Below are 24,512 nucleotides of genomic sequence, written 5' to 3'. Positions count from 1 at the left end.
GCAGCAAAACGCACCCACTTTTAGCCATCTCAGGGGCGGCCATTTTGTCACATCTGTCGACTGAAGATGGCATCGAAGTTGCTCAGGGCTCAGGTAACGACCAATCATGGCTCAGTTTCAGAAAACAGGTGAGCCGTGATTGGTCGTTATCTGAGCTCTGAACAGTTGTTTTAATTTCAGTCGACAGAAGTGACAAAATGGCTGCCCACTGAGATGGACAAAAATGGGTGGATTTGTCATATTCCACAAACGCAATCCTAATCAGAGTGCCGTGTTTACACTAGTGGGCCTGCATAGAACATAAAAAAAATATGTTTGGGTTGACTTCCACTTTAACCAATTTTGAAATGATGATTTACTTTTACTTTTACTTTTACATCCACTGTCTAATGCAAAGTGCAACTTTTCTTCATGTTGTCTGTGTAGGATGTGTTTGCCTACAAGGAGGTGGGAGTTCCCGTTTGCCGGATCTTCACAGTCAACCCCAAGGGAGAGCTGATCCAGGAGCAGACCAAGGGCAACAAGTCCTCGTACGTACACCAGCCAGTTGTCTTTTCGAACCGTTTCTTCTTATTAAAAAATAAAAGTTTGGATTCTTTTTCGGGGGGAGGCTGGCATTTCCATCCGCTTCAGGACGGAAAGATTTGCAAGTATTTTGAGTTGCGAGCGTGGTCACAATCAATTCGACTCATATGTCAAAACGTCACTGTACTTGGTTGTTTAACTTAACAGTTGACGGTGGGTCGGCACTCAAGACACACAACCTTTTTTAATACAAGGAATTGAAAAATGAATGTTCCGTAAGATGTCCCCGTTTTTAAGATGAACTGTTGTTTGTCCAGTTACTGCAGGCTAAGCGAGCTGGTGGAGCACGTATTCCCGCTGCTGAGCAAGGAGCAGAACGAAGCTTTTGCCATGCCCGAATTCAGCTCTTTCTGCTTCTGGAGGCAGCCCATCCCTGCCGTGGACCCCGCGGACTTGCTCTGAAAATTGCTCAGGTACTCTCTCGCCCTCTTGCAACATGGCGGGGACCAAGACGGACGACACATAACACTTAAGAGGGTGGCCTGGAGGAACAGAAGACCCGTGGTTTTTTTTTGTTTTGTTTTTTTGTTTTTAATGGCAAATGCACAAAAGAGACACGTGAGAGACTTTCGCTTTTGCCAAACCAAACGCCGCCTTAGATGCACTTCTAGACCGACCTGCTTAATGGCTGCCGCAGTTGCGGTGCAGCGAGAATGCGTCACGCTCAATATTCAAGGTCATGTCTCCAATCTCAATATGAAGCAGCTACTCCTCACACGGAATCTTCTCACTTAAAAGATGAGAGGACAGTGTAGGCATATAACGCTCTATTTGTGGTGCTCAAAACCACCTCTGCTGAGTCATTGTTATTATTATGATTATTATTTATGATGAGAAGTGATGTGTTTAAGTTATTACTGATAGTGAAGCCTTTTGCCTCGTCTGAAGAAGTCCTTTATGGTCACATGGTTGAACAACATGAGTACTAAATACTAACAGTCAGCCTTATACGTTGAAGTCAATAGTACATGTTTCATAAGGTGCACGCATATTCCTGTGTATGGGTACATAACTGTTCAGTTCAATTCATTCAGTTTGGGGTCGCTTATTACTCATTTAAAAAACAAATCATTTTTGAAAGAAAACCACTTGAACTAGACATACAGTATACTAAACGTTTTGGCTTGTTTAGATATATGGCTGTCATTTATTAAAGGAAAGCTGTTTTTAATGAAGATACATTGAATTAATCAGAAATACAGTCCAGACTTTGTTAGTGTTTCAAACAAATAAAAAGACATTCCTAAGTGACCCCCAAACTTTTGAATGGTAGTACGTATAAATATTTACTGTATATACACTGATAGTGTGTAAAGAAGTTTCCATTTGAAGGATTTTGCCAAAAATGCAAAGGAGTGGTTGTTACTAAATGATCCAAATCCCACAAAAAAAAAGAAAAGAAAAAAGTCCGGCATTTCAATTTGTCTTGTTTTCCATTACAAAGCAGCTTAAATGACATTTAACACAAACACGCTGTGTATTCGGGATGCTAATGAGCATCAACGCTAACCTACAGAGAAGGGTTGGGCGACCTAAGATCGAGCAAAAAAATAAAACCTCAGAGGAAGTGTTATAAAAAATTCAAAATAACTATCAAAATATCAACGATATTGATACTAAAATATCAACCATATATAAATGAACATATGGCAATTTTTCATTTTTTAAATCAGAAAAAAAACAAAAACAAAACACTGATTCGATTCAACCTTTGCAGTCCATACTATGACTTGGATGACTAAGAATCTACACAAAGAAAAAAAACAAACCACGTTTTAGTAAGCCCATTGGTATTTTTGTTATTGATATTGGGACAATACCATAGTTTAAAAATGACTTCGGCCATTAGGCACTTTGTTTTCTTGTATTTTTATTCATACGGCAAAAGCAAATCTCCAGCCCTGCTCCAGCGTGTTTGTTAGTTCGGAAATTCAAATGTATTTATTTGTAATTTGTCTTAAGTTGTATTGTGTTCAGCTACACACAGAGCGTGTAATGTGCTAGATCAGGGGTCTTCGATCCCCTCCCTCGAGGGCTGGCCTCCTGTCTCCTGTCTAACACACACCTGATTCAAATGATCAGGATCGCTCTCCAGCTTCTGCAGACCTTTCTGATTATCTGATCATTTTAATCAGGTGTCTGCCAACACGTGGAGAGCCTGCGAAATGGCCGCATCAAAGAACCACTTGCTGCTTTCATACAGAGAGCCTGCAAAATCACTGCCTCAGAGCCCTATTAGAAGATCGGGAAATGTATCTGCCTTTATCTACAACTCGCCGAGGTGGAACTTTGCCCTTCGCACAGCTGTTGTGGCTTCCCGTGTTCAGGTAATTACATGTGTGGCCCTTTATGGAACGGCAACCTTTTGCCACAAAGGGGCGTGGCCTGTGAGTCTCTGGTCACAGTCCCCCGAGACAATAGGAAGGAAGGAATAGGAAGAAACTGATGAATCAACTTTAAGGCCCTCATCGTGTATACCCATCGGTGCCTGACACACAGGAAAAGTTGGGAAAAAGCCTCTCTGGATGAAAAGATTCTTGACGGACCACAAGAATTTGTTTTGACCACAAACTTGACAGCGACGTCCACTTCAAACCTCTCATACCTCAAACGGGTGAAAATGCTGAGGAAATCCCTGCTTGGATGATGTACAAAATACCCTGATAATTACTTTGGATGAAAAGGGGCGGAGCCAGTGAGTCTCAGATGCAAAACTTCACACTCTCAGCTTCCTGCTGTCATCTGATAGTACCTAGGAAGGAGGCAAATTCACATGTTGACTTCATTTCCCCTCATCCTGCTTGGACATAAAATACTTGATGGACAGTGACAATTTGGACACATGCGTGGTCTCACCTCTGTTATGGCTCTGATGCGACCTCCGTAGGGTGGAAAATGACACTTATACAAAACAGCCGCATGCTGTCAGAGCAGCTTTTTTTTTGTGCTTATCTTGTCAAAACAGCGAGTGGCAGATGTGCACAAGGAAGTGTTTTGTGTATATTTGTTGGCGCGTGAGCAAGGACCAAGCGTGGCAATAAATTTTGGAAAAAAAAAAAAAAAAGCAGGACTTTAAGCACAAATTGACGCTCACGACTGCATGGTCAGTATCAGCTGTCGTTATTGCATTCAACGGTTGTTTCACGCGTGTCCACTAGTTCGCGATAAATTGTTCAATAATCCATTCTTTCTATGAAAGTAAAGCATCTTGTGTGGACAGCGCACACCATCCCGCCCACATCACACGTCTTTGTTATGTTATACTACAAACCTACAAATGAAAAGATCCTGTGTTTAGGATGGATTACTCTGTTGGCTTTTTTTGTTGTTGTTGTTCTGTTCTTTTTTGTCGTTTCTTTTGAAGTGAATGATGCTTGCATACGCGTGTGTCCCACCCACACGGAATAACCACAGTGTTCATTTGTAGACCCAAATGTGGTTTGGAGTGTCTTTAAAGGAACACAATGTAAAGAGGAAGTACATTTAACACAAGGAAGAAAATAGGCCTACTGATGCTCACAGATTGTGGCTGTCACGGTCTTGTTTGTATTCAATAAAGTTTCTAAATGAAAATATTTGTGTTTGGGACGCCATTTTCTCTTGTCCACAGTTAAATTACTGCACCTAAAAGTTGTACATTGAAGAGGAAAAGTTTGACAATAAAAAACCATAGAAGAGCTTATTAAGCTTAGGCGATGCACGTGTCTCTGCCCTGGCTGGTCAGTACAAAACCAAAACCAAAAGGTTGTGGCTGGTTTGGTCCTTAGCAAATGAAGAATGGTGTTTAATCAGTTATCAATTATGAATTAATTTGAGTTTTTGTCAGGATGATTTTTTTTTTTTTTTTTTTTTTTTTTTTTTTTTTTTAAGAGTTCCGAATTTCAAAGCATGTCCTCGCTGATGTGCACCGCTTCCGCTAACAATGTGGATGCAAACATAGCGAAGCTAGTGTAGAGCACAATGGGACACTTTGTGTCACTTTTCCGACTCCTCTAGTTGACAATTTCATAAAAGAATTGCATCTACACCACAAAGTTGGGATTTGAATCCCTTAGTCACTGTGTTCAGCATAAATATTGGTGAGGGCACATTTATTTTTTTCAGCAACATTTAGCTCACAGTATAGCAATATTTTATTATTTTATTGACGAAAGAATGGCCTTTTGGGGGCTTCGGTATACCTGAAAACGCACCAATTTCTGCATGCATATGTATCCTGGTGAAAATACGTATTTTTAGGAGTCCCCACTACTAAATGCCCAAAACTCACTTCATAGCGGCCGCTGGAAGAAAAAAAAAAACCCTAAGCACCTGTTTATCCGAATGAAATGAAATTGGGTGGATATGCCTTCCGAGCGTGGTTACGGAAGAAATTAAACTTGTATGTCAAGGCACCGCTGTATGTACTTTGCTGTTTTTTGGGGGGCTTTTTTTGCAGCCATACTATTCTCCCAGGAGTCGAGAGACCTCTACCATTTTTTACGCATGTTGATGAATCATGTTATTGAGTTCATATGACCGTTTATTGCCGTCACGTCACAGATTATAAAGTGTTAAATTATTAAGACTTCCACAATCACAGTGGGCGGTACAAAGACTGTCAAATATATTAGATGGGGATGTTCGTTTGTTCGTATGCACACAGTTCACATTCCAGTCTTTTAGCTTCAGCTATCTGCGGTGGGCCGGGGGTCCGTACAGGAAGAGGGCGCCAAAGGTAGAGAGCACCTCGCGGGCCTCGCTGGTGGCCAGTCGGCCCGCTGTCCTCAGCAGGCCAACGCGATCGCCTCGCTTCAGGGGCACGACGAGGCCGAAGGACACCGAGCCGCCGCAGCCGCACATGTCCCGACCAGACGCTGCCGAGCTGCGCAGCCTCTGGACGCTGCGCTGGGACACGGACAGGACCGCCTCCACCGACTCACCGCGCTGTGCTGTCAGAAGTCCTGAGATCAGGTAGCGGCCATCTTGCGGGACTGTGAACAACCCTGCGGATGGGGAAAATGGATGACGCCTTGCATTGTGTGAAAACAAATGGCCTATTTTCCCAAAGTTGTTTTTTGGGGGAAAGTTGTCAAAATTATGATTTTTTTTTTTGTTTATGACTTTCTTTCATCAACAATGTATGACTTACCAAAAAGTATACTGGAAAGTTACAATTTCTTAAAAACGCATGAATACTATTTCTCAAAAATGCACAACTTGATTTTTGGAAAATTACACCTTATACCTCTTTATTGTGACCACGTCACACGCATGAGGGCCGATTAGTGGGCCGGACTAAAATCCACCTCCGCCCTTGCTTAGTCCGTCCCTTTTTTAAAACGTGTTGTCCTCCGTCCCAAAAATAGGCGTCCGTCCGGGACGCAGGGACAGACTGTTCCGCCCCTGAGACGGAATGCCCAGCACTGTCAGTTCGTCACAAAAAAAGACGGCGTTACGAATGACGAACGGTTACCCTGGCCGATGACGGATGTCAAATGACGGACCAGCAAAGTTTTGTACAATGCCCACCTCTGAAATATATGTCATGTTTCGTAAAATGTATTCATATGAGGTCTTTTTGTTGAAGGTATAAATTGTGGAAGTAGAATTTCTCGTAAAATATCAGCAAATATACGCACGGTACCTGTGTGGGGACTGTAGTGGCCTCCATCGTTGAGCAGAACCTTGTCAAAGCGAATGATGCCAAACTCTCCGGAGAAAGGCTGAAGAGTGAGGCCAGCTGAAAAGGAGAAGGGATCGGCCAAGGCGATGCGCTCTACTGGAACGCCTAACAGCAACAACAAATTATGTCACGAAAAAAAAAAAGATTAATAGGCTTTTGTCTGATTGGTGCCCTCAGTGTAGTATTTACAAGCAAGCCTTTACCAAGTGATTCAACTGGAGCTTGGTAGGCTGGGTTCCAGGGTACTTTAGCTGCTAGTGGACCTGCCAATTACAAATGTAACAGATGAGTTGCTGTTCATTCTTTCTGTAGAAATACTACCTCTTCCAGGGATGATTTTAGCACTGATCCTGGTGGGATTACACAAAAACAATGTATCTGATTTCCTGTACACTTTTAGGAATTATTTGCATAAAGTAGTACAATTTCAAGGACTTTGTTGTAATTTTTAATAAGATAAAGTCATAATATGAGAAGAGTTGTGATTTTACGACAAAATTGTATTGTCCTAAAATGCCAACATTTTGTGTATTTAAAAATTTAACTTAAAAAATAAAAGTTTTAATCTTTTTTTTTTTTGCTACTTTTTTCTTGTAATGACTTATGCCACGAATGTATTCTCATATCACAGCTAATTCTTGTAAAATTGTCTTTTCTGAAGTAATACAGTCGTTTTCTCAGTATTTTAACGACGTCTGTATTCTCATAGTCACTTTGTTTTTGCTTCTTTCAATACAGCTTTTTTGGAATGACTTATTCTTACAATGTTGAAATTTGTCATGAAATTACAACCCTCTAAAAGCACTTCCCCTCTAGTATACAACAACTTAGCTTACCGTTGAGCCTTTATCTCATAACATTTTATTTTCCTTGTAAAATTACTAGTATTTATGTATTTATCCTTGTGGCCTTCATAGTCATTAAAGGTGCGGAATAGAAATGAAAAAAAAATCTGTTTTTATTTTCACTTTTGTTAACCACCTTTCGTTGCATTCTTATAATTGCCTGACTGGCTAAATCGGGGTGGGCAATTCCCGGCCCTCGAGGGCCGGTATCCTGCATATTTTACATGTCACCCTGGTGCAACCCACCTGATTCAAATGATGGGGATCGTTATCCAGCTTCTGCAGACCTTGCTGATTATATGATCATTTGAATCAGGTGTGTTGCAGCAAGGGCAGATGGAAACCAGGCAGGGCACCGTCCCTCGAGGGCTGGAATTTCCCACCCCTGGGCTAAATGATGAATGTCAATGATCCAATTCAGGCCTATGCAGGAGTGGTGATAATTGGTGATCACGATTAGGCTTGTTTGGCCTTGGTGGAGGTCTGCTCAGCTTTATTTGTAAGATCCAGACGCAAATATGCATGGCGAGAGTGCGTTGCTAAGCAACCGAGGAGCAAATTCTTATGTTGAACATCTGCAAATGGGCTCCAACTCCTTCCACGGTGCCTCCACACCTACTTCAATCCAAACATCCTCTTCCCTCACGCTCGTGAAGCCTACACCTTATTCAGAGCTTTACTTCTCACTGCATACAAGCAGAGTTTAACATGTAATACAGTAGTAGCACCTTGAGATGCCAGTTTAATTTATGTGACCACACTTGTAACTCAAAACACTCATATTTTCTTATTGAAATGAATTCAAATTCCATTAATACGTTTCAGGCTTTCACCAAAAAACAATAATTCTTCATTGAGACATCTCGGTCATTCTTCACAGAAGATAAAGAATATATGACTGTGAGCAAAGTTGTATTGTCTATCTACAATTGTTGCTACATTACATCACCTGTGTTCAAACTGTTGCTTGAAGGGATATAGCACCATAACATAGATGTAATAGCGTTAGCATTAGAAGAGCAGACTGAAAGGCTAAGCTATGTGGTTGTTTGAAATACACATTGTGTAACTGACTTCTATGTTTCGTTTGACAGTAAATTTCAACTGAGAGCGGCTTTAAACTGTTTGAACAGTAATAACTTGCTCAATATTTGCCAAGCTGCTTCTTACTGTAAAGTCAGTTGAGTGTAGTTCACTCCCACCATACATTGCTCATATCTCAAGTTTGTGCTCGCGAGTCAAAGCAACAAATCAGCCGAACAACAGCTTATACTCTATATGCAAAAAGCCTTGTAAGACTAGTTAGGTACTCGTATTGCATGGCACCTCTGTAATATGTTATACCTGTGGGGCTGCTCCACTCAGGCTTGAACGATACCGGCTGCAAGGGAGGATAGCCTGCAAAACGACAAAAAAGGTACACTTTCAACGTAATGCCACTCATCACAGGAAGTGTCGGGAGACTCAAAAGAAATTGACGAAATTATTGGCTTGCTATTATCACAGTGGGATTTTACTACTACTAAATCAGCAAATAAAAATAAAATATGGATAAAATCATGCATGTCTTAAAATTAGATGTATAAACATATATGTAAGTCTTTTTTTAATTTTAGAGCTGGATTTGCATTTAAAGGGAATGGAACCATAATTGCTAACTTGAACCAAAATGAACACCACAAGCCTTATTATAAGGCGGGAGAACCGTACGATTTCTCCCACCCAATCAACATTAAACATTAAACAAATAACCCAATAAATTGTCAAATCATACATAATTTACATCCAACAAATGCAAGACATTTTGACACATACATTTAGTTCCTGATTTGCAACAAATGTTTTTTTGTACTGTCATTCATTTTTATTACATTTAAAAATGATTTTAAAAAAGTTAAAAAAAAGACTCCATGAATCGTTATACGGTCAGTATCTTGCATGTTTTAGATTTCCCTTCTCCAACACAACTAATTCAAATGATCATCAGCAAGCTCTTCAGAAGCCCGATAATGACCCTGATCATTTGAATCGTACGCCTAGACTATGTAAACTTATGAGCACAACTCTATGTTGTATAATATATTTTCTACAGGAAAAGTATAAAACTACATTTAGACGCACGTGATTCCTCCCAGCCAATCAGTGACGACATCTCATAACGGAGCCCTACCTGGAGCTCCCGCGAACCCGGTGAGGGGCGGGCTGGCCGAATCCTCGGATCCCCTCCTCACCGTGACCCTGCGCATGTACCCGGGGGGTCCGGCCTCGCCCGTCTCCACCACGGGCCTGCTGGGCATCACGGGGATGCCGTGGCTTCCGGGCCACTGGGGGGCCGCCGGCCGGCTCGGGGGCGCCGTCCTCACGGGGTGCGTGTTGGGCTGCCTGGGCGGGGGGATGATGAGGGGGATGTGGATTTGGTGAACTCGACCCCTGCCGGGGTCCGGCGGGGAGGCCGGCGGCTCGGGTCCGAGGAGAACTCCTGGGGACAGGATGAAACACGTTAAGGCTGATTCACAGTTTGAACCCCGCATGGTCATGGGGGGGTGACGGGAATGGAATGACATCACACTTAGAGGAAATCACACTCATTGCTAAAGTTTACATGAAGTCCATCAGCATGTGCAGGAAAAGGAGGGAGGAAGATCATCCTGGGAGATGCACACACACGATAGGCCTACATTCATTTGGTACACCAGACTTGAATGACTTTCAAACAGTAAGCATCCAACCCATGCTTGAAACTACTTTGAAACCCTAAACCTAATCATTTTAAAAAGCTTAGACTGAAACCCTACTTTTATACCACAACCCTGGCTTGAAACCGTAACTCTGATTAGAAACCGTACTTTGAAACCCTCGGTCTGTCTTGAAATCCTAACCCCAAATTAGAACATTCACCCTGGTACAATACCCAAAGCCTAATTTGAAATCCTAGACCAGCCTTGAATCTCCAAGCCTAGTTTGAAACAAAAAATTAAAACCCTCTAGCCCGACTTAAACCCAATGTTGAAACCCTTACAAGAAACCCCAACCCTGGCTTGACACCCAAACCTGGTTTGAAAACCTACCCTGAAACCGTAACCCTGGTTTAAAACCCTACTCTGAAACCCTAGCCCTCACTCTGGCTTTATCTAACAGTTCCTGTGAGGTTTTCACTGCACACTTTCACACGTTGTTCTTGGCGCTCAAGTAGTCACAAATGTAAACCCTCTTCAGACATTCAGGAATCACAATTAGCAACTTTAATGTCATTATACCACAATGTGTGTGTGAATGATGTTCCATCAGTACAAATAAGAAACAGTTTTAGGATTAACAGGATGGAGCCAGTGTTGCCAATTTAGCAACTTTCTTGCTATAGCCTAATTAGCGAGTTTTCAAACCCCTTTAGCGGAAAAATAGCGACTTGCGACAACTCTAGCGACTTTTTCTGGGGTTTATGGAAACTCTGATGTGAAAGCACGTAGACTATCGTTCTTATCCTCGACATGCTGCGGGTGCTTTCGTCGGCCTCTCCCCCGTCCCAGCGCACTCACAGTCACAGGCGGCTCTCGCACAGCCCCTCCCATCTGCAGTCAGAGCAGGAGATGTGCGCCCCTCTGTGTCCAGAGTAAACTGCAAATAAATCGCGCATGCGAACCCGCTGCTTTTCCCCCGCCTTGGTTTACAGCCACGGCGGGATAAATGTGAATTGTTTTTTTTTGTCTAAAAAATAACTGCATTAAAGATACTCATCTCGTCCAGACAGTTCAGTGTGTGTTTGCATTTCTCCATGACACAAGCTAAACCTCCAACGTTAGCTCTCTAGCTTAACATGGCTCAGTCTAAACTGTACAGTCAAAAGTACAATTATGCAAATTTGGCAATGGCGTCATTTAGCGACTTTTAGGACAGCTAATAGCTTCTTTCCCAACTGAGGAGTTGGCAACACTGGATGGAGCTACCTACCTAATACAGTTTAACAAGCTAAACGAGAGGGTCAAGAGCCAGTCGGTATGCCGAAGTGCGATTGTACACTGCATCCCAACTAGCACCTCAAAAATAAAGTGGAGTAGTACGAGTCAGTTTGAGTGTTAGCCAGAAGACACTCGGCTCGCTTGGCAACCGGCCGTGGAAGCGGAAGCACAAATAAAGCCCTTATTAGCTTAAACAAATGTGTCTGCACGATCCTACGACGCAGATTGCATTGGTTACAAGCATGAATTAATGTTTATACAAGACGAGGGTAATGCTATTCTGTCTTAAGTCTAGCCAAGAACATCCAGGCAGATGGAGATGGATGGATGGGAGTCCAACAAGACTTTTGCTGGAATTGCAAAAAAAGTGACAAAAGCTAACTTATCTATTTAGCTATCTAGCTAGCTAGTATCTATCCAATTATCCATCCATCTATCAGATCTACTTGATCTATTTAACCGGTCTGTGTGTCCTAACCTGGCTGTTGGGTATTCAATCAAACGTCAGAATCCACATTTTCTTTGGCACGCTATTCGCTCCTAAACAAGTACCCTGTTGATTTTGATTGACTTGTATCCAAAACGGCCCAATAGGGTAAAGGTTAAACATCAAACACTCAAGCACCCTCAAACAAAATTGCATTCTTCCACTTTGATGCAGACGTGAGTCTGTATTGAGTTATCACAAATCTCCACAGTGGTAAGCTGTTGCATCCAAAGTAAATAACACACGCCGTCAAATTAAAAAATAATAATAAGTAACCTTCCCGCATATGAAACCATTCACAAACCACGTCTAATCCAAAATAAATTAAGTTTGTGCCGCGACAATTACAATCGGTCATTTCCTCTCCATCTTATCCTCGACCTCAGGATTGCCTGAGTGCGTATTTCCCATGAGTCCTCTGAACTATAACCACCATGGGCGACCCTAGATGCCACGCAAATGAATTATAATTTTTCATTACATTTCAATCTAAATATTCACGACCTGATTAATAAAAAGGAACTAAAGCAAATTCAATTGAATTAATTTCACTATTTATCTATCGATGCTAGCTGATGTGCTCTGATTCCACTAATAACAGGGCAGCAAACAGAGCTTAGCTAGTTTACAAAAGTACAGTCGCTGTTAACAAATTAGGGGCTTTTCCAACTCTTCTAGCGACAATTTTTCCAAAAGGAATTGACCAATGACAGAAACAGACAACTTAAACTGAATCCTTTTCACATTGTTTGCTTATGACAATCAGTCGCACTGAACTTTGTCAAAAGCAGTCATTTATTTATACACATGTTGAAACTTTCAACCTGAGCTATGTGCTTCCAAGTCGCAAATATTTTGCCAAGGTCACCTTGCCTCACCTGTACAACTCGACGTGAGAAAAGAGTGTGAGAGAGCAAGAAAAGGCCGCCCGGGTGCAGGCATGTCAGATTTGCTGGATGTAATCATATCAGACCATTTGAAATAGTGCACCGGTTGTCATATGGCCTTTTTTCTAATGATATGTCCTAATTTACCCCAAATTATTTTGAGCTCTCTCAATTTACAGCTTGCTTGCTTCAATTTGAGATCCACCGCGTTACTCTCTTTGCACACAGACAAAATCCCCTCGCCACACATTAGCTAATGACGACAGGAGGTTGGACACCTCGAGGGACTCCCGTTGTACATCTGGCGAGCGCTCCCCCTCTGACGACTTCCAGATGGGCTGCCAGAGCTGCTGTCATGGGAACAAACGCCTCACCTTGCCGCTGAGGAAAAAGGCCCCTGGATGCTGGCTATATAAAGCGTAAAATATTTTGTAGCATAATAACACAGCCAATTCTCGCTCGTGTGATCTCAAAGTTTAAAGAGGTGTGTAAATAAGGGAATCTTTTATTCTTCAACATGAAGGCCATCATTATTCGCACTCGTCTTTGCATCTGTAAAGCTGTGAGGTGTAACAGTGTTGATATTTGATTTAAATTTAACCCCGCTTGAAAAATCAAACATATAGTGGACATTTTTGCTGATAGTAATTCTGCCACGCGGACACAATGACGAGACGTCATCTTTGGTAGACGTCTCCATCAAATGACGACATCGGGGAGCGATTGTCTCATTTCCCCAAAATATTTTTACCTCCTCCCGCCTCACTTCTCTGTCAATCGATCCCATTCCTCGATGGAATTTCTGGTAGGAGGTGCTAGCATGAGAACAGAGGAGCGAGGACCTAGGAAGTCCTGTGTACAATCGGAGGACCTCAATATGTTTACCCAAGTCATTTCGGCACATACTTTTACTTGGGGGTTTTTGTTAAGAAGAAAAAGTGCTACTTTTATTTTGATCAATCTGTTTGCTTGCGTGATCTATTTTGTTTTGGCTTGACAGTTAGACTTCCGCCTTGGGTGCTGTCACATGACTGTTTCACTAATCCAACGGAACTATTCTTATTTGAGTGCAATTTTGTGGCTAATCTACCCCCCTCTGTCAATGTAGTCAGGTAGTATAATAAATAACGTCCAATTGTTGTATTGTCTATTATACAGCGGGTGCCGCGCCTGTCGACTGCCATTTTCCCTTTCTTCTCCCTCGGCACCCTTTGACTTCAAGAAGACTTTGATATCGTTGTTTGTTTCTTCTGCTCCCCGATTGCAAGAGACACTTCAGTGGAGAGTCCTAGTCTCTCCGTTTAGACACGCATTGACCCGCGAAATCAAAGCAGTTGTTTGAAAAAATTCATTTGCTGAGGCTTCCCCTTGGGGTGGGACCGGGAGACGTCCTCTGGCACCCGTGCAAGGACACGTTTTAAAGGAGAGCGTGAGGAGACAAGGAAGTGGGGAATGGCTCAGAAAAAAAACCCAGCATGAGAATCGAGAGAAATTAAAAAAAAAAAAAATGTGGTCAGGGTTTTTCTTTTGTGTTTCGACATCTCCTAACAGGCTGCAGTTGAATTTCCCCATCAGCGATTCATTTAAATAACATTAGTTTCAAACTAGGGTAAAGGTTTCAAGCCCAGAGATAAGGGTTTCCAGCAATGGGGGGGGGTTTCAAATTGGGGTTTGAAGTCAGGGTTAGGGTTTCAAATGAGCGTTTCAAGCGATGGTTGGGGTTTCAATCATGCCTTAAGGTCTCAAATTAGGGTTTTGAATCATGGGTGGGGTTTCAAGCCAAGGTTGGGGTTTTAAATTAGGGTTTCGTGTCAGGAGTGGGGTTTTACATTAGGGTAAAGGTTTCAAACACAGCCAAGGGTTTCAATCAAAGAGATATGATTGGATTTCAAATCAAGTTTAGGGTTTCAAATTAAGGTTTCAGGCCAGACTTGGGTTTTCAAGCCAGAGTTAGGATTTCAACAAAGTTGAAATTCTCAAGATTTTCAAATCAGGGCTAGTGTTTCAAGTTAGTGTTAGGGTTTCAAATTAGGGTTTTAAATTTGGATCAAGGTTTCAAATCAGGGTTTCAATTCAAGGCTAGGGTTTCAAATCAGGGTTAGGCTTTGAAATAGGGTTTTACCCCCAGACCGCCGGTACAGAGAGACATGCCAAATTCCTCCACCATGTTTTACGTAACCCCGCCAAGCAAGGACCGATTTTAATATACAACGGCTGGTGTGTTTACAAGCTTCCTCGCGGCCCTCATATGAGCGCTACGAATGTCACAACGCCATCTCGAGCATACTTGATGATTTCATGGATGTTTTATCCCTTAATAAACAAAAATAAGAAGCGGGGCATTTAGTTTCTAAAGTTTCACATACAAACAGGAGCGTTGTCAAAACAATTTCCCGTTGGTGCAGATCTTCAAATATGAGCAGGCCTGCTGACTAGTTGGTTATATGTCTTTGTCAAGAAACATGACACACAGCAATACTTGCCATACCACGTCTTATCCCAAATTTTGGCAGACGCTGTAGACGCGAGGCGATGTCATCCTAATTTGTACATCAGCAGGAATCAGTGTTATTTTGGGCAGCCTCTTTGAACAGAATAGAATTTATTAATACAGTAGAGTTTATTGTCACTGTCACAGTAAAAAATAAAAGCACACATTTATCTCATTTTTTGTCTCAGTTGGATGCTTAATTAAATGCTTATTAGTTTTAGTCGCATTTTTATCAATTGAATATGTGCTAGTTTATTCAAGTGCTCAAGTTTTTGTTTAAAAAAATATTGGTCTTTTAACAAATACACATCATGCATGTCAATTTCAACAAATCATTTTGACTAAATACAGTTACACACTCGTAAACTCATGAATTGAGGCTAGCACAACATAGCTAACTTTAGCCTGACGCTGGCTTAGCAGTCCATTTACACCATTATTTGTACAGAAAACTTAAAGGTTACTCAGAACTTAATCACGAGCTGATTTTCAAGTAAAACATTAAGAAGACTTTGTAATTTACGTTCGGATGAACATCGCCGTGGTGACACACTACCAACTAACTTTTTCACCAAGTCTCGCTTGTGAAAACTTACACATATTTTGTCATGGTTTAATGATCAGAGCCATGCTTAGCTTGTCATCATCATGTTATCAGCAAGGAATAAAACGAGTCAAAACGACGTAGACAAAATGGTTTTGTCATCGTTGACGAAAACAACACTGGACAGAATTCATTGTAGTATACACTATTGCAGTAGTAAAGTCATAATTCCTGTAAGTATTTGTAGGCCGTTAATATAAAACAATCAAAATGAAAAACGGTTGTACGGTATACTGTATTCTCACGTAGCTGCACAAGCCAGTTCATGGCGTGCCTTTCGTAAACCTCAAATGTCAGGATTGACAGAAAGTGAGGACCCCTCATAATTCCACTTTGCTGGATACTAATAGCTGCAGCAACGTTATGGGCTGCCGTTTTTGTTTTGGCTGTGACACACTTACACATATTAGTATCCACACTCCACGTTTTACACGCATGTTCACACATTAACTGTTTTGTTTTTAAAACATGACTCCTGTATTTGCAGGTTCCAAAACGCCTCCCAAACAGCTTTCGGTAGAGTTCTCATTCATTTTATCTCAAGAACAACCTGAAAATGTCTTGCTTTTCTGATACAATTTTGAAAAACATCTGAGACACACAAAATATTTACACATTTCCATCCATTTACACAACCCCCCCCCCCAATAGTAACAAATTGAATACGTGGCAGGGAATGTAGACAGGAGAAGCTAAAATGATGCTATGTCCCACCATTATTGCTATCTGCTTTTTACAGAAACAATTTCCACTTTGAGAGCGGATTTTCAGGCTCCAAAATGTTGACGGATGGCCAAAACATCACACTTTGTACCCATTTGTACTCATCGGTTAAAAACAGCCTCGTGTCCACGGTCACTGAATGATCCAGCTATGACAAGAGCTCATCTGTTCGCAGCCTATTTGAGGCCCTCATATGACTGTCGGCTGGACTGCTCTGGATTACACATTTTCATACTTTATCTCTCATGTAGACTATTTTGCTTTTCCTCTGGGCGAAACTAAAGCATCTTTACAGAATAAGCGCAACAACTATTTGGGGTGGTAACTTGTTTTGAGGGATATGGTTATGTAATCAATCAGTGGTTGGGCTGGGGCCATAAAACACTTTTTGCACAGCATGGTTCCACCTTCCAAAATTTGTTAGGTAACTGAATTCTTTTTTTTGGTACAAACAGCAACAATGGTGTACAGACCACAGCGTCCTGTTGCTATGATGTCACACTATTTACGTAGTTGACATCCAGAATCCACACCCTACGGGGGAAACACAGGCCAGATCAAGGTTTAACCTGAAGAAGACACTTTGGATGTTTGTCTACTTCCAGACAGCATGATGTGCTAGTAGTTAGCACGTCTGCCTCATGGTTCTGAGGCGCCGGGGGTTCGAATCTCAAATCCAGCCTTCAAGGAGTTTGCACATCCGGCCTGTGCCTGCGTGGGTTTCCTCCTGGTACTTAGGCTTCTTACTCTTCTTAAACATGTATGTTTGGTTTATTGAAATCTCTAAATGATGTATTGAGTATGAAAGTGAGAGTGAATGCTTGTGTGTCTACATGTGACCTGTGATGGGCTGGCGAGCAATCCAAGGGTGTACCCCGCTCCTTGTCCAAAAATCAGCCAAGATGGTCTCCAGCGCACTAAACGGATGGCTGGACATTCAGCCAGTGGGTACCTTGTCTCTCGCCTAAAGTCAGCTGGGATAGGCTCCAGCTCACCCACAACCCTGAATGAGGACAAGTGTTGTAGAAAATGGATGTCCTGTAGGCATTTTGATGAATTGAATTCTCACAACTGTCTGCTCACAGTTTGGGGAAGGCCCCATTTCCACCTTTGTTCCCCATTACTACATTGTTTTGGTTTTTGCATTGACAAGAAAAAGGGAGGCAGCAGCCGCGGGGCCCGTCGCCATGACATCACAGCTAAGGGCAGTCGCCGCATCTGGTCATGGGTGCGGAGCCGTGCTTAACCCCTCCTCTTCTCCATCAATGCAATGAGTCAGGGCCCTTAATGAGGACCAGACCCCGACTCGTCAGGCTGAGGTCACCCAACGGGAATCCCTGGAGTTTGATAATGTGTGCATGTGTGAGGTGTGTGCACCGAGTGACTGAGCGCTGAGGTCGATGTCGGCGGCGCTGCGGTGTATATGAGAAAGGAAAACCCAAAAAGGCGACATTACTCAATTTGTTACTCATGGAGGAAAAAGACAGTCGGCTCGAATGTCCTGATGTCTCCTTCAGGGAAGCAAAAACTGGGCAATTAAATCACTGCAAGCAGTCAGCAGGGGCTACGATCCAAAACTCGGTTTGCCGCATAAATATTTTAGCTTCAATTTACCTGCCACATTCCTTCTATAAAAACTGTGGAATTCTTGTGATAACAACATCATAAGTCACAGGAAGTTTCCATTATAGGCCTCGGCGGCCTGGCGGCGTGGCCGCATATTGAATGTCATAGGAGGAGGCCAGCCAGCCATCCAGCGAGAGGCCCAGTGAACTCGTGTCCTCCCACTCGGGGAAATACCCTGCGGCCATTTAGGGGATGTGATCTTTTCCCTCTGAGCCTCCTTGTGAGTTGTGCAGGCAGAGTGCATGATATTATGCAGGATTATCTGCAGGAAGGCTTTGTGTTTGTACAGATGTTAATCACGCTTGATAAAACTCATGAATGCCGGGAGAGTTGGGAAGGAAGTCCATGGAAGAATCAGATCTCTTCAGTCAGTCCATTTGAGAACTCCTGGTCATATTCTATCTTTTGATTTTACTTTCTATTTCCAGTAGAAAGACTTGTCTTCTATAATCCTTGACAACTTCATTTGGTAAACCTGCATCCTCCACAGCATGTCTCTCCTTCCTTCCATTTTTTATAGTGTGTATTATTTGGGTCACAGGGGCGTTGTTTGGGGCCTTTTCAAACTGACTTTGGGTGAGAGGGAACCTTGGACTGGTTGCCAGCCAATCACCGGGAGTACACGGCGAAAACCCAAGCAAAAAACCTGATCCGATCCTAGAATCTCTGACTGGTGAACCAAGCCGTATTGTGCCCTTAAAGTAGTAGTTAGAAAGAAGTCAGAAATATTCTCAGAAACAACAACACTCGGTTGTATGTAAAGGCCAGGCAATTCCTAGAAATCCATTTCTGGGCAGGGTTAAAGAATTCTACCCTCTCTTTCAACAATGCTCCTTCTCGCTTCTTTGCCAGTCAAAACAACATGTATAGGTGTATTTCACTTTAAATATCTTCAGAGAGCCTACTTTATATTGGAATATACGTATAGATATATGTACCGGTATGTTTTACTTTATTCTGTCTGGTAGGGGGTATTGACGAAAATGTTACAAATAGCAAAAGAATTTGTTGTTGACATATTGTGTCCCCAGTTTCACAAATTTCAGTAAACCCGGCAATCTGCATGAAAGGTTGGTTGTTCTTTGTGAAGTTTTGTCAGGAATGTTTAACTGATGCCATATTTAGCACAAGCTGATAGGGAGGCCTCTGCAACCTGAAATTTCAAACATGACCTCATTCAACCTCAATCAACCCAGAAACTCACCTGGGTCCTTGGCGGCGACATCTTTGGAAACCTGTCTGGCCATGGCCGACAGCTGGGCTTGGAAGCGCCGCAAGGAGTTGTGCAGTTCGGCAATGTCTGCACTGTGGCGTCCGCAGGTAGCGTTCATCCTCCCCAGGCCGCTCTTCAGTTCTTCAATGTGAGCAGAGATGCTGTCAAACCTGAGGAACGCCTTCTCGAGTGCATCCACCCGCCCTTCCATGTGTTGACCCCGACTCAGGTCAGCTAACACCTGCTTGCCGAGTGCCTCCATTTGCTTCCTCAGCTCATCCATGTGGCGGCCGGTGATGTCGGGATGACCGGCGAGCGCCGGCCTCCCGGGGCCACTTCGCTCTGCCTGGCAGCACGTTGCGTTTATTTTAACCATGTCCTGGTTGTATTTACTCAGGGAATCACTTAGTCCAGTGACGGCACCGGCCAGGCCTACAGCATTATCTTGGATGTTAATCAGCTCCTTCTGGAAGTCGTCCATGGTCTTGGAACGTCTCACGTTCCCGGCTGATTCTCTTTCGACACTCTCTAACAACTGCTGGAGCTTGTCTGTATTCGTGCCAACGTCGGCATGCAGAGCGTCCAAATCGTTCCTGTAGCGACGCAGATCCTTCCAAATTATATCCAGTCCCTTAGGTGAGGAAGAGGAGCTTCCTTCAACAACAGTAGTTTCTGAGCCCGAGCACCCTGCTGAACACAACTCTCCAACGGCGTTGATCTTATCATCCAAACCCTGGAGGAGGAACTTGTTGTTGTTGACTTGAGCCTGCACGGTATCTACGGAGTTTCCAAGCACCCCCGGGAAGGAATTGTTGCTCATTTCCACCAGCATGCTGGTGAACTGGTCCTCCATGCTGTTGAGACGCTCATCCAGAACTTGCCTCAGCGACGCCACTTCTTCCGTGATGATCCGTGTCAACTTCTCTTCTATGTAGAAGCAGTGAGTTTCCGCATTTTGTTCGGTGATATTCAAGCGGGCCTCCAATTCTTCTATCAGAGGAATAAAATCGTTGTTGTCCTCCCGAGGCTCAGACAAGTGTATTAGCTCGTTGTCGATACGAACGTTCAAGATGCGGTAAGCCTCGGTGATGCGGTCGATCTCACGCCATAAATCTTTGTTGTCACTATGGTCCTCCTGCTTCTTAATCGGATCCGTTTGCCGCAGCGTCCGCGATGGCCCATCTGCAGCTGTCATGTCCACCCGCAGAGCCCGAATCTCTTTCCTGAGGTCGGCCTCCTTGTTGTCCACCAGTTTGGTGAGGCTATCCAAACCTTGGTCGCGGCTGTCCTCGTAGGTCTTCTGCAAGGCCTGGATCTTGCTACTGCATGTTGCTTGTATCTTGTCCAACTGTTCTCTCATAGTCTGGTCCAGTTCATTCTTCATCTTTTCGACTTTACCATCGATGTAGCCCTGCACTACATCAAGCTCCATCATGGCCGGAGTCTGTGATTGCGAGGCGTCCATTAGGACACGAATCTGACCCTCGTGACTTGTTATCGTCCCTCGCAGGTCTTCCAGCAACTCCTCCTTGCTTTTGAGCGCGTCGTTGATATCATCTAAGCGGCCTTCAATTTTTTCTAAGACCTTGTCTCCGGCAGTTCCGCCTCTGGATGTCTGGTGGCCATCCAGCACTGCAGGACTGTCCTCGGATCCTGGTACCACCGCACTGTCAGGAGGCTGCATGTTGTTAAAGAGGGTCATCAACATGTTCTTGGTGTCCTCCTGCAGGTCAGCGCGTAGGTTGGCGGTTAACCCTTTTAAGGCAGACTGCAGGTCCAGGACTGTCTGGGAGAGGCGCTGAACTTCACCTTCCAGAAGGTGAACCTTGTCGTTCGTCTCATGATGGCCCGTCTCTCTGCGCTCTGGCCCTAAGAGTAGGTAACACAGTGAGGCTATGCAAACAAAACATCAGAATTGACACTAAATTGGCACAAATGGTGTCTTACTCTGTACGTGTCGGTTTGAATATCCAGTACTTGATGGGCCATAGGGCTGAGTTCCTTGCACTATTTGACGTTCTGGAGTGGGTTTCAAATCTCTACAGCCAGGTCCTTGGTAGCCCGGACAGCACCGCCACTCCAAATCCGTGACTTTCTTGTAGGCAATCTTGTACGTGGGTCGGAACCGGGTTTTGTATCTGAGAAAGGGTTGGGATAATCAGACAGACATTAACTGCCAGAACACTATCCACCCTCTTTATAAATGTCTCAATATTCAAACAGCTACAATTCTAATACCGAGGGTTCTCAATTTGCAAAGGTCTCGAAATAGAACGTTTCGAGGTTACGAATTAATGCACAATGAACTAGTTTGCGGAGCACTATAGGAATACGTGGTTCCGCGGCAAAATTACTGCCATACTTACAGATTTTCATGTCATTGTTTTATATTTACACACAAGAAATGTTTTTCGTCAAAATATTTTGCGCAATTCTGTCATTACTACTGCGTTAGCATAGGTTAGTGATAGACCACTGCTCTCGCCAACTTGCGTACAAATCCATAGCCTACTGCATGGAAGTTCCGAAAATATTTTGCTTGGAAATTACGTGTATTTTGTTGTGATTATTCATCTTCTGAGCTGCGCAACTCTTCATTCAGACGCAATGCAGTTTTCCGGGTGTGCAGCCAAGACAAAAAGCTCCCAGGGAAACAATAAATGACATCACTCTTCTGCTCATGTCTTGGGGAACATCTGGTAAGTTGAAGACTGATTCTGCCTTCCCCCACCTCTCTACACTAAATTTGACACCCATAACGCCACTTCGCTCACTGATGACAACTAAAAAAAAAATTTTTTTTAAAACATGACCCAATTTTAAAGGCAGCTCGTCGTCATTCGCATCCATTGCAGACTCACATCACTTGATGGGGACAGTTGGTCATGAAGGGCGGACAGGGGGCCACCACTGGCTCCTGGAAGCTTTCCACGCTGCCCTGCACAGCGCAGCTGATGTTCTTGTGCACCACGTAGGCGCACCAATTCCTGAGCCACAGGGGCAGACAAATAACACGTTTTACAAAGCACACATTGCAGCAGTAAACAGATGTTATCTAGTAAAAATTATGATTTGACTATGTATGTAAATCATCGGGACCACCCCCCGAGCAACTCTTGAGGACTTGCATGCTGCAAGAACCAAGACAAAGCCGGACAAAATCCTCTCAGCCCCTCCACGTCCAGGTGGACCTTTTCCGGCGCAATCAAACTAAATCCAGCAGACATTCTTATAGCTGAACAGTTGGCCCAAAATTCCGTAGTACCACTTTGCAAATGTTTGCCAATTTTGCTGTGTGACAAAATGACCGTATTGATTACTGTAGCTTCAGCTCTTTACATGTTTGTATAACTGTTGCTGACCAATATTCCACACCAATAGACACTTTAAAACGCTCAAGGACTTTTTGCATCATTGCACATTTGACATTTATAATTACCGCACAACTGGTCACTTTCAATAGTGCAACGATTATCTGGATCATCTGCACAACTGTTATTGTATTGTAATTATCACAACATGGTCACTTTATTTTTGCTTGATGACGCTCCGCGTAGTTTGCAGAGCTGTCATTGTTCGGTACAACACTAATGGTGCCCTTACGTTACGTAAAGACTCTCTGCACTTATGTGTCACAACTTTTTTTTGTCATAGTTGCTCGTTACATACTAATGTAACACTTCTCGCAGGTAAGGCGTCAGCTAGCTGCTGACTCGCTGGCGCTGGCTCGTTCTGAGTTGAGCCCATATTGTTGACAGTTTTAACGTCGACACACTCCACGTCGCCGATCATTTTGCGCCTTCTCACCTTGCAATTCAATGATCTTCTGTATCGGGTTGCCTAGCGTCTTCTCGCGTGATGTCATAGCTTGAGATGGAGCCAAATATAAGATGGAATGTCCGGATATGATTAGCCGAGTAACGAACATTGGCCTAATTTATTTTTTAAATCGTCACGCATCATGTAAAACAAAAGCAACGACCTTGTTATGAAAATGGATCTTACTGGTGGGAGGAGGGCGACTGGTTTTAAAATGTAACGGATAATAGTAAAAAGTATTTGAAGTATTTGTCGTTACTTCCCATCGCTGCTTTTCGGTTTGTCACGAAAAATTAGTGACTGACGAAAGTACCCTGGCCGCTGACAGATGACGACTGACGGACCAGCAAAATTTAGTGAAATGCCCACCTCTGGAAAAAAATACACAAAATTACGAGGAAAATCATAGACAAAAATATTAAATGGAAAATTAACAAATAATAGAAAAAGATACAATAATAATAGGGAAAAATACACACATTTTATGAAAAAATAAATAAATAAAGATTAGCCAAAACACACAAAATATTAGTCAGAACCTCAGCCCTGTGATGTTAATGTGCTACCATGCTTTGTTCCATTTCAAGAATATTCTGCTGTTATTTATTTATTTATTTTTTTACATTAATACAGCTAAATTTTCCATCCATCCATCCATTATCTCCCGCTTATCCGAAGTCGGGTCGCGGAGGCAGCAGCTTCAGCAAATGTTGTTTTTAAAAAAAAAAACATTACTTTAGTCTGCAGTGGCATTGAAGTGCACTGCATCATTCTGAGAGTCGTTTCTAATATTTACTCAGCCTTATTTTAGCACAGTATTTAGTGCATTTGCAAAAATGAACCTTTATTTCACTAACTTTATCGCTGACTTGTGTCTTTGCCTGTACTGACCTCTTCACTTGCAACTTTTGCAGACAACAGATTGGGCGTCCACTATCACACACATTCCCCAACTTGTATCTTATCTGTTCTGGATAAACCACTTTCTGTCGTATTTGGTCGTATTTAGGCGATACAATAAGTGCATAGACGAAGGGGGGTACTTTTTTTTTATTGGCATCTGCGCAGCATGTGCGCACCCAAAATTGGACCAAGCAGGAGAAACGCCCTGAGTGAACTCTTTAGTCAGGGCGAAATATGAGAATTAAAGTGACTTTACTGACCTGTTTCTGTGTCTGTGCACCACTCCGGCGTGAAAAGGATCATAAGGAGGTGGAGGAAAGCCATGCGTGAAAAAGTTGCAAAACAGTGTGAAAAGCGTCCACCGCAGCGCGCCTCCCGTATCCATATTGGCATAAAAAAAAAAAACCTTAAAAAATATAGATATAGATATATTTTTTTTAATTGTGGCTTGTCTTTACGCTACTGTGACATGCTTCCTGCGTGGTGAGAGCGTCTTAAAAGAGGGGGAAAAAGTGAACTGTAACAACTTGACTGCAACTCCCTACTGGCGTGACACGAAAGCTCCACGCCCTCCTCCCAATAAAACAACACAATGGAAGCAGAATGAGCCGAGGAAGGGGGGAATCAATGTTAAATCAAATTGCCTTCTGGGGAACAGTCGCTCGTTAATTACCCACAACGATTAGATTAGGAGGACTTTTTCACACT

At 43.0% G+C, this 24,512-nt stretch overlaps 2 protein-coding genes across 6 annotated transcripts in view; one reads left to right on the top strand and one right to left on the bottom strand.

Moving 5' to 3' along the window:
* Positions 1-4,158, top strand: part of lpin2 (lipin 2) — a 28,281-nt gene extending 24,123 nt beyond the window's left edge. For 4 of the 5 annotated variants that reach the window (XM_086042537.1, XM_086042538.1, XM_086042539.1 and 1 more), the window contains exons 18-19: positions 427-530; positions 843-4,158. In XM_086042537.1, the coding sequence (XP_085898663.1) occupies positions 427-530; positions 843-987 (249 nt within the window). In that variant the 3' untranslated portion in view covers positions 988-4,158. The remainder of the gene's footprint in view (positions 1-426; positions 531-842) is intronic. The other variant, XM_086042535.1, reaches the window with a different exon arrangement.
* A 936-nt stretch (positions 4,159-5,094) lies between these two features.
* emilin2a (elastin microfibril interfacer 2a) lies at positions 5,095-24,293 on the bottom strand. Its single transcript, XM_086043210.1, has 9 exons — positions 24,065-24,293; positions 21,944-22,069; positions 21,030-21,220; positions 19,074-20,951; positions 9,266-9,574; positions 8,440-8,493; positions 6,454-6,513; positions 6,212-6,355; positions 5,095-5,570 (listed from the first exon to the last, which is right to left on the bottom strand). The coding sequence occupies exons 1-9, from the start codon at positions 24,187-24,189 to the stop codon at positions 5,257-5,259; spliced, it is 3,201 nt and encodes a 1,066-aa protein (XP_085899336.1). The 5' UTR covers positions 24,190-24,293; the 3' UTR covers positions 5,095-5,256.
* Between the last annotated feature and the right edge of the window lie 219 nt (positions 24,294-24,512).

The sequence above is a fragment of the Filicampus tigris genome, chromosome 10 (assembly GCF_054856515.1).
Source record: "Filicampus tigris isolate MCC_2025a chromosome 10, RoL_Ftig_1.0, whole genome shotgun sequence".
Lineage (NCBI taxonomy): Eukaryota > Metazoa > Chordata > Actinopteri > Syngnathiformes > Syngnathidae > Filicampus > Filicampus tigris.
This window is presented reverse-complemented; position numbering and strand designations above follow the sequence as displayed.

Bases quoted from the DNA above. Each gene is read 5' to 3' on its own strand.
- emilin2a (XM_086043210.1), bottom strand. From the start codon at position 24,189: ATGGATACGGGAGGCGCGCTGCGGTGGACGCTTTTCACACTGTTTTGC. The intron at 22,070-24,064 runs GTCAGTAAAGTC...CCTGTGGCTCAG, and splicing joins GTGCACAGACACAGAAACAG to GAATTGGTGCGCCTACGTGG. The intron at 6,514-8,439 runs GTATAACATATT...TGTAATTGGCAG, and splicing joins TGAGTGGAGCAGCCCCACAG to GTCCACTAGCAGCTAAAGTA.